This window comes from Centropristis striata, chromosome 4 (assembly GCF_030273125.1).
Source record: "Centropristis striata isolate RG_2023a ecotype Rhode Island chromosome 4, C.striata_1.0, whole genome shotgun sequence".
Taxonomy (NCBI): Eukaryota; Metazoa; Chordata; class Actinopteri; order Perciformes; family Serranidae; genus Centropristis; species Centropristis striata.
The window spans coordinates 2,934,700-2,953,564 of NC_081520.1; the positions used below are offsets into that span (position 1 = coordinate 2,934,700).

Below are 18,865 nucleotides of genomic sequence, written 5' to 3' on the forward strand. Positions count from 1 at the left end.
GAATGGTGCAGGAGGAGCAATGGGAGGACATTAAGCCAGCTGTTCAGGAACCAATGGATGGAAGAACAGTGAGGGACCTCCACAAAAACATTTATTTCAGTTAATCCTTCTAATTAGTGCAGCTTTGTTTTTGAGTGAAGCCTTTTTTTTTTTTTTAAAGCGCTGCATGCTTTTGAGTGAACCCTTTTTTTTTCAAGCTCTGAATGTTTAAATTAAGAACACTGAGAGAAAGTTTGTTCTTTATTCATTTTGTTTCGGTTGTGAAGACAAAAAGAGAAATCCACATAAAAAACAATTTTTTTTATTTTTAACTTCTTGTTTTCCGAGCCCAAAAGTAGCAAGCTAACGTTAGCTATTGTTAGCAATACCCAGCTCACCAATGCCATCGAGCAGCTCAGGGGGTCAAAGGTCCTCTTTTCAACTGGCCAGACATGGTAAGGTTTCTATTTTTGGGTACACATTAGTCAGTCACACCAAACGGTGTGCAAAATTGAGATACATTTTCACTCACCAGCCACTTCATTATGTAAACTTTACCTTAGTAAACAAACTAATGTGGTCCATATTATATAACAGCTATGCCATAAATTCGGCCTTTACACAACATTAATGTTCAGTTTTGATTTACGCTGTTAGCAAAGTGGTTGGAGCTTGCTGTGGTGTTGAAGAGGACTGCATAATACTGGAGCATACTCTTCACTCTGCAGAAAAAAAAATGCTACTGCAGATAAACAATGAAGATATGTATGAATTGTTATTTTCCTTGTGCACAGCAAAGAGGTAGCGTGACAGCCATGGGGAGCTCCTGCAGTATCTGAAGGGGGCGGATGAGAGATTCCTCACACATTGCAGGGACATGACTGAGGTTCTGCTCCAAAAACTAGAAGGAGACACTTCTTCCATGATGGGACTGATTGGGCGCATGGTGGAAGCAATGGAGGCTCAGTCCAAAAGACGATGCCACAGTGCCCCAAATGCATCTTTACCGCACTCCACACTTTAAAAAAAAATATTTATCAGTATTTTATTTTTTGTATTTCATATTTCTCATTATAAACATGTTTTGCAAAGAAACATGTCTGATTGAGTATGCTTAACCTTCTTGTGTCAGGGTAGGCACCAACCCGTTTAAGGTTTTAAATGTACACAAGTAAAAAAGGTCACCCATAACATCTTAGATGGTTAATATTAAAACGAGGGGTAAGGTGTCAAAAAGGCTGGCTATTTCTGGTTATGTCCATTAATGGGCTTGGATGCCCAGCAAGCTCCTAATTACTGGAATGTTTTACGTCATCTGCATATGAAAATACGTTTACAACTTCTTATTGTCAGAACTAGAACTGGAAAGCAGATTAATTCCAACAACCTAGCTTGGCTGCTTTCTCTTATATGACCCAATACCTCATTATTGCAAATATTTTGGGTGTAGCTTTTGGTGTTTTTACAATAATATTTACACAATCTTGAGGGTGGGTAAAAATTGTAAAAATTGTGGGTAAAAATATATGAAAGAAAACATCACCTCCCTGTAGTCTATAAAATCAGGAAGAAAAAAACAGTAATGATGTTACAATATCCAAAATCTAAGATGATATCTAGTCTAATATATCTGTATACCACATATATTGCCCAGCCCAACATTAAGAATGACTCCAGATGTTACTGTGTTGTAGTTTTTACATCATTTTCCAACAAATTGTGTAACATGCAAGTGACTCTTTGTTTACTTATTACCAAAGACAAGATTTTTACATAAGCTACGTATTTTAGACATTTTCAGTCCGTACAATAAAGGATTGAAGATCGGCTGGCAAGTGAGCCAATATAATGACAAAAAAATGCGTAACATATTAGGTACACTGCTCAAATTAAACCTGGTCTGCATCGTATCAAAGAAAGCCCCAAAGGAATAGTTGAGCAGAGAAGCAAGGTGAGGTGTGCAGGTACTGACAGCTTTCTGTTTCGTCTGCTTGGAACCAGAAAAACAAACTTTAAGAATTCTTATATAAGTGTAAAAGATAATAGCAACAGGAACACAGAGCAGCAAAATAATTCCAATTATTTCATTAATATTAAAATAGCTGGTGTCAGAACATGCTAAGTTGACAATAGAGTAACTGGTACAGAATACTTTGTTAATAATGTTCCCACAGAGCTGTAAAGTACCACTCAATGATAACATGGTAATAACTTCAAGCATTGGGTATAACCATATCAGAGTAATTAGTATAGCAATATTTTTTGCTGACATATGTTTCCTATATTGTAGAGGACAACAGATTGCAAGATATCTGTCATAAGACATGGCAGTCAAATTCATAAATTCTACGATTCCATAAGTGTACACACAGAAAATCTGCAGATAACAAAAAGAAAAAGAAATAGTGTGAATGTCAGAGAGGATCTGAAGCAGAAGAAATGGATACATGATTGTACTACCAAACAGCTCATTTACAAACAGGCTGCACAGAAAAATGTACATGGGTTCATGTAAGCTCCTGTTCAGACAGATAACCACAATCAGCAAAAGATTGGCACAAACAGTGAAAATATATAAAAGCATAACAATTATGAAAGAGAAGTACTCATAATTCCCAGTATCAAAGTAGCCTGAAAGTATGAAATATGAAAACTGCGTAAAGTTACCCATGATCACTGCACATCAGTTAAACTCTGCACAGGATGAATTATGCTTACTGTACATTTTTAATATAAGTTAAAACAGTGTATATAGTATAACAGTGTCACAAACTGGCAAATTTCAACTAATTTTGTCTCAACAGCAACATTAACAAACAGTATTTAGTCTGCTGACAGTAAGGACAATACATTTAATAAAAGACAAATGTGACACATTAACTAAACTTACCATTCTACTATTGAAAGTCAGTATAATGCTAAGGTGAGACCTTAAGTACACAGTTAATGACAATTCTAACATTCATCTGTCAGAGTCAGACTCTCGAGTCTCTCCTTAAACTCTGCTTGTGCTTCTTTAAAACTTTTTACAGCAGTGTGACCTCATTATCAAAGGACACGCTAATTAATTCTTGTTGCTATCTGATGTCAGCTGCAGAGGAAAACATTTCAAACTACCTACAGGGAACAGCTTTGAATCGAAAACATCTGTAAAAACAAAAACAGTTTCAGTTGACTTTGTGCTTATACATGTATTGTTATATTTTATAACTTTCTTATATGTATGTGTATATATATATATATGTACGGTTGTAAAAAAAAAAAAAAAAAAGGCTGCATTGTCACTGAATTAATGCTAGAAAAAATTACTGACCTAGGTCTAGGGCAAAAAAATTCTTGGTAAGGCGTTATAAAAGACAGTTTAATATAAGCAAACTAGAAAATTTCCTCTGGGGAAATTCTGAAAGGGCCATGGGGGTAGGGTTGCCAACTCCCCGAAAAATAAATAAGGGACACTTCATTGGCAGGGCCGGCCGACCCGATTGCCTTCACCCATCCTGGCGTGGTGAAATTTTTTAGCCCCTTTTTTGTAAGTAAAATTATTTTTTAACAATTTGACTCTAACCTGAATTGAATTAGATGCATATTTTTGTGTGACATGAATACATGGGAAACAAATGATTATCCAGCAATTCACTTTTACACAAAATAACAATTAGGCCCTGTTTTTCAAAGATGTAGTGGAGTTTGCTGATGACAATTTGATTTACTCCTTTTGTTGGCTTTTAAAATGCAGCATGTATGCAATTGAATGGCCATTTTGGAAGATTATAGCATTCCATAATTCCAAATTGGTTCAGTAAAAAGGCATTAAATTCATGTCATGAACACATGGGGACCTGGTCTTCAAGAATGCACTGGAGTTTGCTGATAACAAATTGATGTATTTATTTTATTGGAGCAGCATGAATACAATTGAATGGCTATTTTGGAGTCATGCAGCTGACAAACGGGCCGTAAAGTGCAATGTAATTGCGCACTAAAATTTAAAGTGCAGATGGCGTGACCGCAGTACTGGAAGCATGTTGTTTCAGATCAGTCAGTCCACCATGGGCTACGGGAAAAGAGCGCCGGCACAACGTGCAGTGTGCTTCATAGATGTTATCACGCACTTTTGCCACCCAGGTGCTTCCTTTTACCCATTCTTCAGTATTTTTGCATCCTTTTCTGTTTTTTTCTCGGAGGGGTACTAGACACATTGCTGCTCGAAGGTGTAGCGCCCCGTAAAGCAGTGTCAGCGTCTGTGTCACTGTCACCTACGCATGCTGCTTTGTTGTCTTCTGCTATCTTCTCCTCGACCAATGGGATGAGCGTATTCTGTATCGTCATACTCGTGTGTGAATATGCTGTCAGTTCATTGGTCACAGAGCAGGACGGGGCCTGGGAACAAGTTTACCGTAAGTTTACATATAAAGCGCCCTGTTATTAAATTTTCATTGGCATTTACTGACTATTTTTTGACTGTCACAATAATACGGGACAAAGTGCGTACCTTTTCACCTCAATACGGGACGGGTGCTTTTGTTTCTAAATACGGGACGATTCCGTTTTTCAAGGGACGGTTGGCAACCCTACACGGGGGCTACTGCCGGTGTGTGTACACTATGATGAGATTCTTGTGGAATTCATTCGTATTCTGTAGAAAAAAAAGTAATAGCACACCGATCCCGATCAAACCGCACGTTTTGATACATAATTTGTCCTGCAACTCTTCAAGATGTAGGACTAGTAGCGGGACGAAATTGCGTCCGGAAGAGGAAGAAGAAAAAATCCACAGTAGTGCTCGGGGCTTCGAGCACTGGTCCCTACAGCTATTGCTGTATGGGACCAATGCTCGGTGCGATTGCCCCGAGGCCCTAATAAATGTACGTAAATGGCGGAAGGGAAGTAGACACATTATTCATTGAACAATCTGCAACAACAACAATCTTGTTGCATGCTGCACTGACGGGGCGATGATGGGCAAGAACAAGGGATTTAACAGCCAACTGAAGGAAAAAGCCCCTGCATGCACAATATTCCACTGCATGCTACATCGCCAAGCATGCTGAAGACCTTAGTAATACCCTGCCAACTGTTAAAATTCTTAACTTCATTTAGTCTTTACTGGCGCATCACAGTTATGAGGGTTATTTTCCCCATTCGCCACTACATACCTGTCCGAGGTAGACACTTCTAGACACACGCACGCAGACAGACAGACAGACAGACAGACAGACACACACACACACACACACACACACACCATCAGCCCATACTAGACATATGGCAGATACTAAAATCTTTGCTGAGCCTGGTGAATAAATAAGTTATTAATACCTCCGTAGTGGAGGGGCAATAAATATTGGTTAAAAAAAAAAGAGTCCAGGTGATAAAAGAGAGGAGACAGTTCAGAAAAGGGGGTTCAGCCATTCAAATGTCTTATGGATGCCAGGACAAAGCTTGACAGGGCTCTATTTGTCCTTAGTGTAGGTGCTCTGTATCTTAGGCCAGAGGGTAAGAAGCAATACTGGCTGTGTAGAGTGTGTGTTTGTGTTGGTTTTTGCTTAGTCCTTTTGTTGTATATGCTGATGACTGATTCCTGCTGTTGTCCAATGATTTTGCTGCTCAGTTTGATGATTCTGTTTAGTGGGTTCCTATGGATGTTGGACAGTGCTCCAAACCAGGAAGTGATGTTGAAGGTGATTATGGATTCAATTAAACATCTGTAGAATGCTGTCAGAACGGATTGGTGGACCTGCAGTTTGCGGAGTTTGCGAAGGAAAAAGAGATGCTGCTGGGACTTGGAGTGGATGGTATCAGTATTTGTTTTGAAGTTGAGTTTGTGGTCGATTATTGTCCCAAGATATCTGCATGTATCAACCCTCTCTATCGGCTGGTTGTTGACAGTCAGAGTGGGGAAGGTGGAGAGGGCCTTTCTGAAGTCTATTATTAGTTCTTTTGTTTTGGTGATATTGAGATCAAGGCAGTTCCGACTGCACCAGTCTGAAAAAGTGTCCAGCTCAGACTGTAACTGATCTGATAGTTGGTGGAGTCCTTGATGTATGTAATGTCTGGGTTTGTGCTTCTGCAGTCGTTGGTGTAGAGAGTGTAAAGAACTGGTGAGATGACAGAGCCCTGTGGAGCACCTGTAAAGATCCCTCTGGATGAGCTGAGGTGGCCGTGAACTCTCATCTCTGGTGTCTGTCTGTCAGGAACGAGAGCACCCAGAGTATGAGGTGGGGATTTACCTCCATCTGGGGGGTCAAGTTTATGTTGTCAAGCTGATGTTGTCCCATTAGATGGGGTTGCACAGTATTAAAGGCACTTGAGAAGTCTATGAACACCAGCCGTAGAAATGACTTGGGCTTTTCAAGGTGGTGTAGGCTCCATGCAGCAGCGTCAGTGTGGCGTCGTCTACCCCTCTGTGACGTTTGTACGCAAACTGAAGCGGGTCAACGTACTTACTGACCTCTGCCTGTAGTTGTGTGATCATTAGCCTCTCAAAGCCTTTCATGACCAGGGATATTAAGGCCACAGGTCGGAAGTTATTGTCACAGGTGGGGTTACTCTTTTTAGGCACAGAGCATATGATGGAAGATTTCCAGACTGGGGGATAGAGTGTTCAGCCAGTGAGCGGTTAAAGAGGTGGCAGTAAACACCAGCAAGCTGGTCGCTGCAGGCCTTCAGTAGGCGGCCACAGATCTGGTCTGGCCCTGGTGCTTTATTTGGCCTCGTCCTTCTCAACACCGTTGAGACCTCCGCCTGCTTCAGCTCCCGATTTACATAGCCCGGCGTCCTAGCAGTGAGCTCCTCCGTTAGTTTCTCCCTCTCCTGCGAGTAGTCCAATTTCTCAAACCTGCAGTAGAACTGGTTAAGGTTCTCTGCCATGTCAATGCAGTCTTTTTCCCCGGTGGTGGGTAGAGCTGAGTTGTTTTTTGGGAGGCCAGCTAGGGTTTTGACACCTTGCCAGGAATCTCTTAGAAGAAGAAGAAGATTACTTTATTAACATCCTCCGCCTGGACGCCAGCCTGCACCTCCAACCTCATCCCATTCCCTGCCTAGCTTCCTACCCACCTGCATCTGCCGACGCCAGTCTCCCTGCCTTACCATTTACAATAAACACTCTTGTTACCTGACCTCTGCCTCTGCCTCCTTCCCTGCTCCTGAGTCCACCAAACCCGGCCCTGACAGTATAATCCAGCCACTATGGACTCTGCAGAACAGGAGGCACTCAAGAAGACAATTGCCATCCAGGGAGCGCATCTGGGTCATCTCGATACAGGCCTGCGGGAAGTCACAACCCAGCTGACTCAGATCTCCGCTGCCCTGGCTGCCCTGACCGATCGGCTGAATGCTGCTCCTGTTCCCATCATTCCGCTGCCAGATGAACGACCTCCAGCAGCCCCACCAGCTCTAGTCAATACCCCAGCCAGTCCCGAACCCCATATTCCCCCTCCAGCAAAATACTCAGGTGATCCCAACACATGTCGCCAATTTCTCACACAGTGCCACTTGAGTTTCAATGCTTAACCCCTCCGTTTTGCCAGTGAAGCGGCTAAGGTGGCTTACCTTGTTAACCTGTTGGAGGGTCCCCCGCTGAGTTTTTACAACGCCATCTTCGAGCAGAACTCCCCTCTCGCCATGTCCGCTGATGCCTTTGCTGGGGAGCTCAAGCGGGTGTATGACCATCCTATGCGGGGTCAGCAAGCCGGTCTGCAGCTTTCCAGGATCCGCCAAGGACGGCTGTCTGTCCGGGAGTTTGTAAGCCGTTTCCAAAGTGCTGCAGTGGAGTCGGCGTGGAACGACTCAGCACTCATCACCGCTTTCCTGAACGGGCTCAACTATGATATCGGCAGGGAGATTGCACTCAGGCGGGAACACACTACGTTGGACGAGGCCATACAAGCAGCCATCAAAGTGAGTGACCAACTATACCTGTGGCGTTCCGAGCCAGCTGCTTCCTCCATTTTTCGCTCTCAGCAGCAAACCACCCACGGCTCGGCCGAGATGTGCCGAGCCCTCGCAAGGATCACCGGGAGAAGCCGAGGAGTCCCGAGCCTGAGCCCATGCAAATAGATGGCATCCACCTGTCCCCCGAGGAGAAAGTCCTGTCTGTACTGTGGCCAAGCTGGTCACTTTATTGCTACTTGTCCCATCCGTCCGGCAAAAGGTCCGGCTCGTCAGTAGTGGGAGAATTACTGTCGAGCTGTGTAGTCAGCCCTTCTCCCCCAGACCGGCCCCTGCTCGATGCTGCCCTCCTGTGGCGAGGACAGTCCCTTCCCCTCACCGCGCTACTTGACTCAGGGGTTGATGTAAGCCTTATTGACAGTGCCGTTTGCCAGCAGTTGGGCATCAAGACAGAGCCCTTGATGTCCCACTGGAAACAAAGCCCTTAATGGTATGCTACTGTCCACTATCAACCACAAGACAGCTCCTGTGTCTGTGCAGCTATCTGGTAATCACCAGGAGGTAATCAGTTTTTTTTTGTTTTTGACTCTCCTCATGTTTCCCTGATCTTGGGGTTCCCCTGGTTAAGGCTCCATAATCCTCACTTTGATTGGGCCACAGGTAAAGTGCGCTCTTGGAGCCCTTACTATCACTCTCACTGTCTTCGCTCTGCTCTAACCTCCACATTTGACCCCCCGCCTGTAATTGAACCTGTAGATCTGTCATCTGTCCCCGAAGCCTATCATGACCTGGCCCCAGTCTTCAGCAAAGAACAGGCTCTTTCTCTTCCCCCCCCACCGGCCCTATGACTGTGCTATTGAGCTTCTGCCTGGAGCTCCTCTTCCCAGTAGCAAACTGTATAACCTCTCCCATCCAGAACAGCAAGTAATGGAGAGATACATACAGGAGTCTCTGGCGGCCGGGATCATCCGCCCGTCGTCCTCCCCGGTAGGTGCAGGATTTTTTTTTGTGGGGAAGAAAGATGGCACACTGAGACCTTGTATTGACTTTAGAGGACTTAACAACATCACAGTCAAGAACAAACATCCCCTGCCTCTCATTGACTCATTGCTTTTTTACCTCTCCAAGGCACCATGGTCTTCACCACCCTGGACCTGCGCAATGCTTACCATCTGCTGCGCATAAGAGAGGGTGATGAATGGAAGACTGCTTTCAACACCCCATTAGGTCATTTTTAGTATTTAGTAATACCTTTTGGCCTGACCAACGCCCCAGCAGTCTTCCAGGCCTTAGTGAACGACGTGCTTCATGACATGCTTGGCCGGTTTGTGTTTGTTTACCTGGATGATATCCTGATTTACTTTCGCTCTCTCCAGGAACACCAGATCCACTGTGCTGCAGCGCCTGCTGGAGAACAAGTTGTTCGTCAAAGCCGAGAAATGTGAGTTTCATGCCACCTCTACCTCCTTTCTCGGCTTCATCGTTTTGGAAGGTGAGCTCCGAATGGACCCATCACAGGTCTCTGATGTCGCTGACTGGCCAACTCCCACCACCCGTAAGCAGCTTCAGCGCTTCAATGGTTTCGCCAACTTCTACAGAAGGTTTGTGAAGAATTACAGCAGAAAAGCTGCCCCCCTATCTGCACTCACCTCTCCAACAGTTCCGTTCCGTTGGACTCCGGAAGCCAAGGCAGCCTTCTCTGAGCTCAAGCGCCAGTTCATCTCCTCTCCCATCCTCATCCATCCTGACCGGTCACTGCAGTTTGTGGTTGAGGTGGATGCTTCCAACACTGGGGTAGGTGCAGTCCTTTCTCAACGCTCACCCAAAGATAACAAGCTGCATCCATGTGCCTTTTTCTCCCATAAACTTGACCCCCCAGAGAGGAATAAGGGAAATCGGGAGCTGCTGGCTGTGGTTTTGGCATTGGAGGAATGGCGGCACTGGCTGGAGGGCGCAGAGCATCCGTTCATAGTGTGGACGATCATAAAAACCTCTCATACATCCAGACGGCTAAGCGTCTGAACGCTCGTCAAGCCAGGTGGGCCCTGTTTTTGGGAAGATTTAACTTCACTATCACTTACCGTCCAGGTTCCAGGAATATGAAGCCAGATGCCCTGTCCCGCCAGTTCTCAGCCGAAGAAGTCCCTGTCGAACCTGAACCCATCGTGCCCTCTTCCCGTGTCATCGCAGCTCTCACCTGGGAGATAGAGGCCAAGGTCCGCCAGGCTCAGTCCACACAGCCCAGCCCAGGTAACGGACCTCCTAACTGTCTCTTTGTCCCAGACTCCGTCCGTTCTCAGGTCCTGCAGTGGTCCCACCTCACCTGTCACCCGGGGATCCATCGTACCATCTCCTTCCTCAAATGGCGCTTCTGGTGGCCGACCATGGATGCAACCATGATGGTTATGAACCCCCTCTGTTCCCAGACCAGGAGGAGGAGATTGCTGTCCCATCAGTCCAGACCCATATGCGTCACTGCCGGGCCACTTGGAAGCGTGCCCGTGCTGCGTTGCTCCGAGCTTCATCCAGGACACAGGCCCAGGCAAACCGCCGCCGTGCCCCGGCTCCTAGCTACATCCCAGGACAGAAAGTGTGGCTTCTCTCCAAGGATCTCCCTCTCCAAGTGGAGTCTAGGAAGCTCGCTCCCCGGTATGTTGGGCCATACAGTATGAGATAGAAACTGTTGTCAATCCCTGTGCTGTCCGTCTGAAGCTCCCGGCCTCACTACGTAGGGTTCACCCTACTTTTCATTTTTCCCTGTTGAAGCCTGTTCGCTCCTGTCCTCTCTCTCCTACTGTTCTCCTGACACCAGTCTCCCTGCCTTACCATTTACAATAAACACTCTTGTTACCTGACCTCTGCCTCTGCCTCCTTCCCTGCTCCTGAGTCCACCAAACCCAGCCCTGACAGTTAGAAAATACCTTAACAGTTTTAGTAGGGACAACCATCACCTCACAGAAAGTTATGTAGTCAGTTAACTGTGTCAAAGGCAGCTGTCAAGTCAAGCAGAACAAGAACTGAGGACTTTGCTGCTGTTCTTGCTTCTTTTAAGGCTTCTGTCACAGACAACAGAGCAGTTTCAGTCAAGTAACCGCTCTTGAAACCAGATTGATTTGGATCAAGAAGATTATGTTGGAGGAATTCTGAGAGTTGCTTAGCAACCGCCCATTCAATAGTTTTGGATAAGAATGGAAGAAGTGAGACAGGACGATAGTTCTCGACTTCAGCTGGGTTGAGAGAGGGTTTCTTGAGTAGAGGTGTTACCCGAGCTGCTTTGAATGCAGTGGGAAAAGTGCTGGAGGACAGTGACGCATTAATCACGTGTGATAGCTGGCATGATGGTTGGGCTAATGGACTGAATAAGGTTTGTTGGTATAGGGTCCAACAAGCATGTAGTAGGATGGCTACATGTCATCAGTTTGGATACCTCACTCTCAGAGAGGGGTGTAAAGCCAGAAAATTAGGTGCTAGCAACTGATTCAGTGCCACCCAGCTGAGATACAGAGAGACATGTAGTAGGACTTCATTCAACCATGGGTGGGATTGGTTGGGTCAAGCAGGCCTTGTAGATAAAGGACATAGGACATAGGACAGAGTAGAGCAGAGTGAGTCAGTGGCATCATTAACCTTCAGAGAGGAGAAGGTGCTGAGCGGAGGCGACAATAGATGAGAAGTGGGCTAGGGATAAGTTCCGAAGGTTACGGTGGAACGTAACCAGGGGTGAAAGTAAGCCGGTACGGTCCGGTACTGCGTACCACTAAAAGATTCAGTGGCGGTACGCAGTACCAGGAACATGGGAAAGCGGCTGCCTGCTTTATGACCCTCATTCAAAGCCAGTCACAGACGCACTCTGGGTCAGAAAATAGATGCGCTAGCAATATGCAGTCTTAAAAACTACTTTGTCTGTTTAAAAATTCCTTTTAACTCATTCTGAATAGTTTCTGAAGTGTCTGTGCTGTGTTTTAGTCCATGCTGGACGGAGCCTTGGCCGGGCAGCTCCCTCTCTCCCCCTCCCCTAGGAGAGAGCCCGGTTATGGTTATTAGCTGATTTGTGAACCGTCTATAAACACTATTTTAATTACATTTATAAAGTTGCAACTAATGTTTATAATTAGTTGATGATGAGTAAGTGGTTTACATCATCAGGTTACATTAATTCAGCCTCATCTATTTTTGATCAAACAGACTGAATATTTGTACACTAATAATATTGATATAAATAACGTTTTGCCTTACAAAAATATTTATTAATCAGACTGAAGTATGCATGAGGTGTGCAAACACAGCGGATGACTCTGGAGTGTAAAAACTTTGCTCACAAATGTAAATAAAAATTAGTCTCTGAGCAATAAATATCATATTAGGAAGGCCGAGTTCTAAACACACTTTGCAAACAATGAAAAATTCAAGCCAACATTTGATGTTTGCTTTGTTTGTCAGCATTTTTTTATTCACTGTATTCACATTTAATTCACAAAATAATTATTGTTGACACATCTTTTGTAAAATATTCAACAGTTCTCATGTGATTGAAAATACAATATACATGCTTTATACAATTAGTAATTTACCTTTTACCTAAGAAAAGACGTTTACATGAGTTGTATATTTTAGACACTTTCAGTCCGTACATTAAAGGGTTAAAGAGTGGCTGGCAGATAAGAAAATATAACGATAGAAATATGCGCAACATCATTGGTACACTGCTCATATCAAACCTGCTCTGAAATATTTCAAATAAAATCCCACAGGAAAAGTTGAGCAGAGAAGAGATGTGAGGTGTGCAGGTACTGACAGCTTTCTGTCTGGCCTCTGGAGAACCAGAAATAATCACTTTAATGATCTCTATGTAAGTGTATACAATCATAATTGATACACCAAAAACAATGATAAGTGTGTAAATAATTCCATAGATATTGTTCACTGTTGTGTCAAAACATGCCAGTTTGACAACAGAGAAATTGTCACAGTACACTTTGTTAATGATGTTCCCACATAGCTGTAAAGGGGCACTCAATGCTAGCATAACAGCAACTTCAATAGGTGGGAATAACCATACCAGAGCAATAAGCATGGCAACTTTTTTAAATGTCATATGAGTGTTATACTGCAGAGGATGACAGATAGCGAGATATCTGTCATAAGACATAATGGCTAAGTTACAAAGCTCAACATTTCCATAAGTATGAACACAGAAAATCTGCAGGAAACAAAAAGGAGCAGAAACAGTGTGAATGTCAGAGAGGATCTGAACCAGAAGGGATGGAAACAGCCCTGTAATACCAAACAGCTCATTTACAAACAGGCTGCACAGAAAAATGTACATGGGTTCATGTAAGCTCTTGTTCAGACAGATAACCACAATCAGCAACACATTGGAACCAACAGTTAAAATATATAAAAACAAAACAATCATGAAATATAGATATCTTAAAAGCCCGATGTCAAAGTAGGATGCTAGTGTGAAATATGAAACCTGTGTCAAATTCATCATAATCACTGCATATCAGTTAAACTATGCACAGAATGAATTATTTCAAAGAATGATACTGTATATAATTTTAAAACTATTTTCCTGGAAGTTAAGTTCGTCAAAAACATCACAGAGTGTTAAATTTATACCATTAGGAACAATTAAGACAATGCATTTCATAAAATACAAATATGACAAATTATCTTAATTCTACTATTAACAGTCAATATAGTCATCTATCCATAGTCATCTAACATCCACCCGCTGCTCTCCAATGATTCATACTCTCCCTCCTAACTGAGGTGACACTGCCTCTTTTAACTTCCTCTCAGCAGCATGATGTCATCACTGATGTCAGCCAAAGAGGAAACTCCAAGAGTTTATAACAGTTATGACTATTTTACTGATTAGAGTGCAGACATTTTAAGGGGCTGTTGCTCTAACCTGAGAAAAGGGTCAGAACGTATCTGAATGCTGTAAACTATGGTCATATACAGGTAGCTTACCACAAATCAATTTTACATTTCTAAATTGTTTATAATACTTGTTAAAAAAAAAAACTGTTCTTGTAAGATAACAGATTTTTGCTCTTAGTTTCTTATAACTAGTTTAAGCAGCAAAGTGATTTTACATCTTGAGCCTCACACTGCCATCAACCAAATTATTCATTAATTTATTCATTAATTTATTTATTTATTCATTATCCTTAACCGTTTATCCCCACTCATGTTGCAGGGGGCTGATCCCAGCGAGGTGAGGTAGACCCTGGACAGGGCTGACACATAGAGACAGACAACCATTCACACTTTCATTAACTCCTACGGGCAATTTAACCCTATAAAGCCTGAACCATGAAATAATTGCCAGAAAATTATATTTTTTTAAAACTTGAGTATTTATTGAACCTGCTGACAAAAAAAATAAATCAATTTGCATATATGAATTCTAATTTGTATCATATTTGATACATCAGGTCTTTTTGTACAATTTGTTGCTCACAGTTTGTTTTTCTTGAACTAACAAAAACATAAAACCGAACATTTTTATCCTATTAAGACTTTCCTTTTAGCATTTAATTCAAATATGCAAGAAAAAAATTATTTATCTGCTGATATGAAGTTTTCACCCAGCAATGAACCTGTATCATTTTTGCTACATCTGGTATTTTTGTGCAATTTGTTGCTCAGTTTGTTTGTTTTTAATCTCCAACACATGTATACATCAGGTTTTTCAGGAAAAAAATATATCACTCTAATGATGTAGAGGTCTCAACAACATGTGTATCAAATATGATACACTTGGCTTTATAGGGTTAAAGTTACCAGTTAAACCTAAGTGCATATTTTTGGACTGTGGGAGGAAGCTGGAGGAACAAATACTAGATTGTATATATATCTCAATAAATGAATACCATAGGATGTCTGGATTACAATCAGAAATGGTTAATCAGGCGGCTTAGCGAAAAAAAGGGGACACGCCGGACAAAAGCACCAAATTTTTTCCACATGCTCTCTATGACCATAGGTTTCAATTTTTGGTAGGAGCCACTTCATCAAGATTCCGGAACTGATATGGCACCCATATGAAGTCATTGAGAACCAGTATATCTTCTAAGCCACTTAAAAGGTCAATCTTGGTGTCAAAAAACACATTTTCTGGGTCAAGGAATCATTTAAAGCTCTTGAGAATATCCCTAGATGATTATTTGATCAAATAGATATGATCATTTTGGCTGTGTTTATGTAATTTCCAACTCAGTTCCTAAGCAGTCGAAAATATATGAATATAGGTCATATACAGTGCATGTATTCTGAAAAATGGATAACGTGCATACATTTAATTGATGAAGCTTAACTTTAATTATCTATTACATTTGCAACTACAAAGATCTGTGCAATTCCAGTGGGCCTTCCTGCATGAGCACCTTGCACCACAGCCACTTGCACCTTTGCAAACACACTTGACAATTTCACTGCAGGTCTATCTGTGAAATTTACAGAGACAATAATATAAAGAGAATGCCAAGCAAAAAGCTATCATTTTTTCAATCCAATTCCATTTAATGTCAACACTGCAGCCAAGAAGTTACCCTTGAAGAACATATTAGGGTTTTTCTGTGATTCACATTTTTTAAACACTATGCATTGTAACAATAACATTCTAGATATTAAAAGTGTTGTACAAATACCATATGACTTGACTTTTGACCACTTTCGTACTGACAGCAAACCAAATGATGATTCAGTACCTCACCTTTCTTCTTACATTCTCATGTTCCATAAATGTATTTATGTATCTTATTTCGTTCTTTGAGGTTATATGCACATTAGAAAAATTTTAAATGCGGTTTGAGAAGTGTACAAATATTTTTGTTTCATAATGAATGGCACACCTCCATACCATCATAGATGTGACAGAACCAAAGAATCCCACAGGCCAGTCCCACTTTATCCTCAGGGCCCAAACCAGCCTGTTCATCTACACATTCATAATGACAGTTACCATCACAGATGCTTTAAACTTTATGTTGGTAACAATCTGGAAAATCCTTTTTCTCTTTAGCTCGGAGGACACCACGCCCAGGATTTACAAAAAACATCTGAAATGTGGACTCGTCATACCACTTTGTGTCGGGCCCAGAGAAGATATTGATGTGGTATAGTATTAACTTACATTAGCAGAAGCAGAGACAAACTATGTTTCCTGAAGTGTACCAGATCCCATGTAGTAATGTCTTTTATACAATAATGATGGTTTTTATTGCTCCAAGGATTCCAGCCTTGCTCCTTACATGATGTTTCTCTGAATCTTTAATGATGATGGATTGTAGATTGTTGTGTATTGAGAAATGTTGGTTTTAAACTGAGCAACAACTGAGCCAAAAGGTTTTTAAAAAAATTAGTGTCCCAACTTTTTGGGGGTGTGACGACCCCTCCCACTCTGCCTACCTGTTTACCTTTATCTACACACACCACTCATTTGTAAATAAGTTAATTATGTAAATTATGTTAAATAAAATTAGTTTTTTCATGCTCAATCTGTGCGTGACCTCCCTCCTTGTTGCCACCTTAGAGCCAGGTGGTAACAGGGCTCACAGTTCAATAGCAGCTCTCCTGTTTTCTTGTATCGATCCTGGTTTTGTTCAGGTTCCTCACAGATCAAAGTGAAAGCCCAAAAGTTGAGATCACATAATGCATTTGTAACAGTGACCTCATATTGTACACTTTAATAATCTCAATGTTTCAGCAGATATTAAATGCTGACTAACTTCTTACAAACTAATGTTTTCTAATGTGTCCATCTGTACTGAGGCTGTCCTAGAGCGGTCTGAGGGGGTCATTATCAGCCCTCTGTGGACCAGTGAGACCAGTCCTGAGGTCTGCTTAGGCTGATTGGTCTCACTGGTTAACAGCTCGGATGGTAATTTGCTTCAGAGGGACTTAGTGGAAACTGTGACTAATGTGAAGACACTTCGGGGACAAACATGTTGATAGGTTGAAGTGACCTTTGACCTGAGGGACTTCATTAATGAGCTGCTCCTGAGAGCAAAGACACCTCGGCAGCTCTGCAGCTTTTTGGCCTCTTTAAGCTGTTTTAGTTTGAAGTCACATTTATGAATATGTATGCTTATCAGGAGTCAACACATTGGTGTTAAACTCATGCATGTATAGAGATATTCAGTTATTCAGCCGCCATGTCTGATGAAAGATATCTTGCTATCTGTTGTGCTCTACAATATAACAAACAAATGCCATTTAACCCTCCATGGTACGCATTATGATGCCAGTTGGGGAAAAAAAGTTTGGAGTGTTTTTTGTCTGAAAATAGACTAAATTAACATATTCTGAAGAAATTTTCTTAAAAATAAAATTTTTGGGAAGTTTTTGGGGTTTGTTGCCCGTAGGCAACATTGTACCATAACGTTGCACAAGTGAAAAAAGTTTTTAAAATTAATTTTAACATAATTTATTTAATAAACATGTGTAAAATATTCAGTAGCTTCAACAGGGTACAATACATAACATTTTAAATTTAAAAAACATTATAAAAGGAACTTTTTTACCCGTTTCTTGTCTGTACCATTGAACCAACGACCCATTGAAATGAATGTCTTGAACAGTCTAAGTGTATGAAACTATCAAAAAAGAAGGTTTACTCACCTATCAGTAGGAATATATTTTTTCCAGATGGAAAAGGGCCATGAAACGACGTTTGAGTGTTTTTTTGTGGCGCAAAATGGTAAAACTGTTTCCTTTGGAAAAGTCTGCAAAATAGGGTTTCAATATGGCCTCCTGGAGGTAATGTAACAAATGAAAGCATTGCTATTGGTTCCCTAGACTCTTCCCTCTTTTTTTTACAGTATTCCATCACTCAAAAACATGCATTGTATAAATCTGACAGGCCAAAAAAGGGTATGTTGCCTGAGGGCAACACCGTACCATAGAGGGTTAATAAAGTGTTTCTTCATTATTGCTGTATCCTGCTTCAGAACCCAAGTTCGCTTCAGCCTGAGTTCACAAACAGATGGCCAGACATTCTCCTTCAGTTTTTTTTTTTTGCAGAATTCATGGTTCAATTTATCACAGCAAGTCTTTTAGGTCCTGAAGCAGCAAAACAGCCCCAGACCACACAGGCCATTTTTGCCCATTCTCTTTCTTACCGTGTGTTCAGACCGGACGCGTAGCGAATTTTCGCGTCGCGTTGATCGCGCGAGTAGTTGAATTTACTCGCGTCACTCGCGCGAGTAAATAACTCGCGAATTTTCGCCCAAGAGACTATTTAGCGCCAAATAATTCCCATCAAGTCATCAACCATGACAAGCATAGCGTCCCTGTACCTGCTCTGGAAGTCCGAGATACGTCGGAAAACACGCCATCGTGTCTGGGTGAGTGACATCATCCGGAGGCGCACTCAGCACGGAGGGAGGACCGCAGAGTACTTCCACCTTTTTCCTGTCCCTCCTGCCGACCCACTCCTCCTTCCTGCCTCTTTTCTCCTCTCTCTCATGTATGTATCTCGGACACTGTCGTCCAGAATCTCAACGCTGATAGGCTGTCCCGACACAGCGTCACGCCGCCGTGCCCCGGCTCCTAGCTACATCCCAGGACAGAAAGTGTGGCTTCTCTCCAAGGATCTGCCTCTCCAAGTGGAGTCTAGGAAGCTCGCTCCCCGGTATGTTGGGCCATACAGTATGAGATAGAAACTGTTGTCAATCCCTGTGCTGTCCGTCTGAAGCTCCCGGCCTCACTACGTAGGGTTCACCCTACTTTTCATTTTTCCCTGTTGAAGCCTGTTCGCTCCTGTCCTCTCTCTCCTACTGTTCTCCTGACACCAGTCGCCCTGCCTTACCATTTACAATAAACACTCTTGTTACCTGACCTCTGCCTCTGCCTCCTTCCCTGCTCCTGAGTCCACCAAACCCAGCCCTGACAGTTAGAAAATACCTTAACAGTTTTAGTAGGGACAACCATCACCTCACAGAAAGTTATGTAGTCAGTTAACTGTGTCAAAGGCAGCTGTCAA

At 42.5% G+C, this 18,865-nt stretch overlaps 2 protein-coding genes across 2 annotated transcripts; both read right to left on the reverse strand.

Moving 5' to 3' along the window:
• Positions 1-1,723: 1,723 nt before the first annotated feature.
• On the reverse strand, positions 1,724-2,650 carry LOC131969852 (olfactory receptor 6N1-like). The gene has a single exon (XM_059331074.1). The coding sequence runs from the start codon at positions 2,648-2,650 to the stop codon at positions 1,724-1,726; it is 927 nt and encodes a 308-aa protein (XP_059187057.1).
• A 9,663-nt stretch (positions 2,651-12,313) lies between these two features.
• LOC131970544 (olfactory receptor 4C3D-like) lies at positions 12,314-13,427 on the reverse strand. Its single transcript, XM_059331964.1, has one exon. It carries the CDS (start codon positions 13,361-13,363, stop codon positions 12,437-12,439), a length of 927 nt encoding a protein of 308 aa, XP_059187947.1. The 5' UTR covers positions 13,364-13,427; the 3' UTR covers positions 12,314-12,436.
• Between the last annotated feature and the right edge of the window lie 5,438 nt (positions 13,428-18,865).

Excerpts from the sequence above, each read along its gene's own strand:
- LOC131969852 (XM_059331074.1), bottom strand. The coding sequence starts at position 2,650 with ATGGGTAACTTTACGCAGTTTTCATATTTCATACTTTCAGGCTACTTT.
- LOC131970544 (XM_059331964.1), bottom strand. The coding sequence starts at position 13,363 with ATGATGAATTTGACACAGGTTTCATATTTCACACTAGCATCCTACTTT.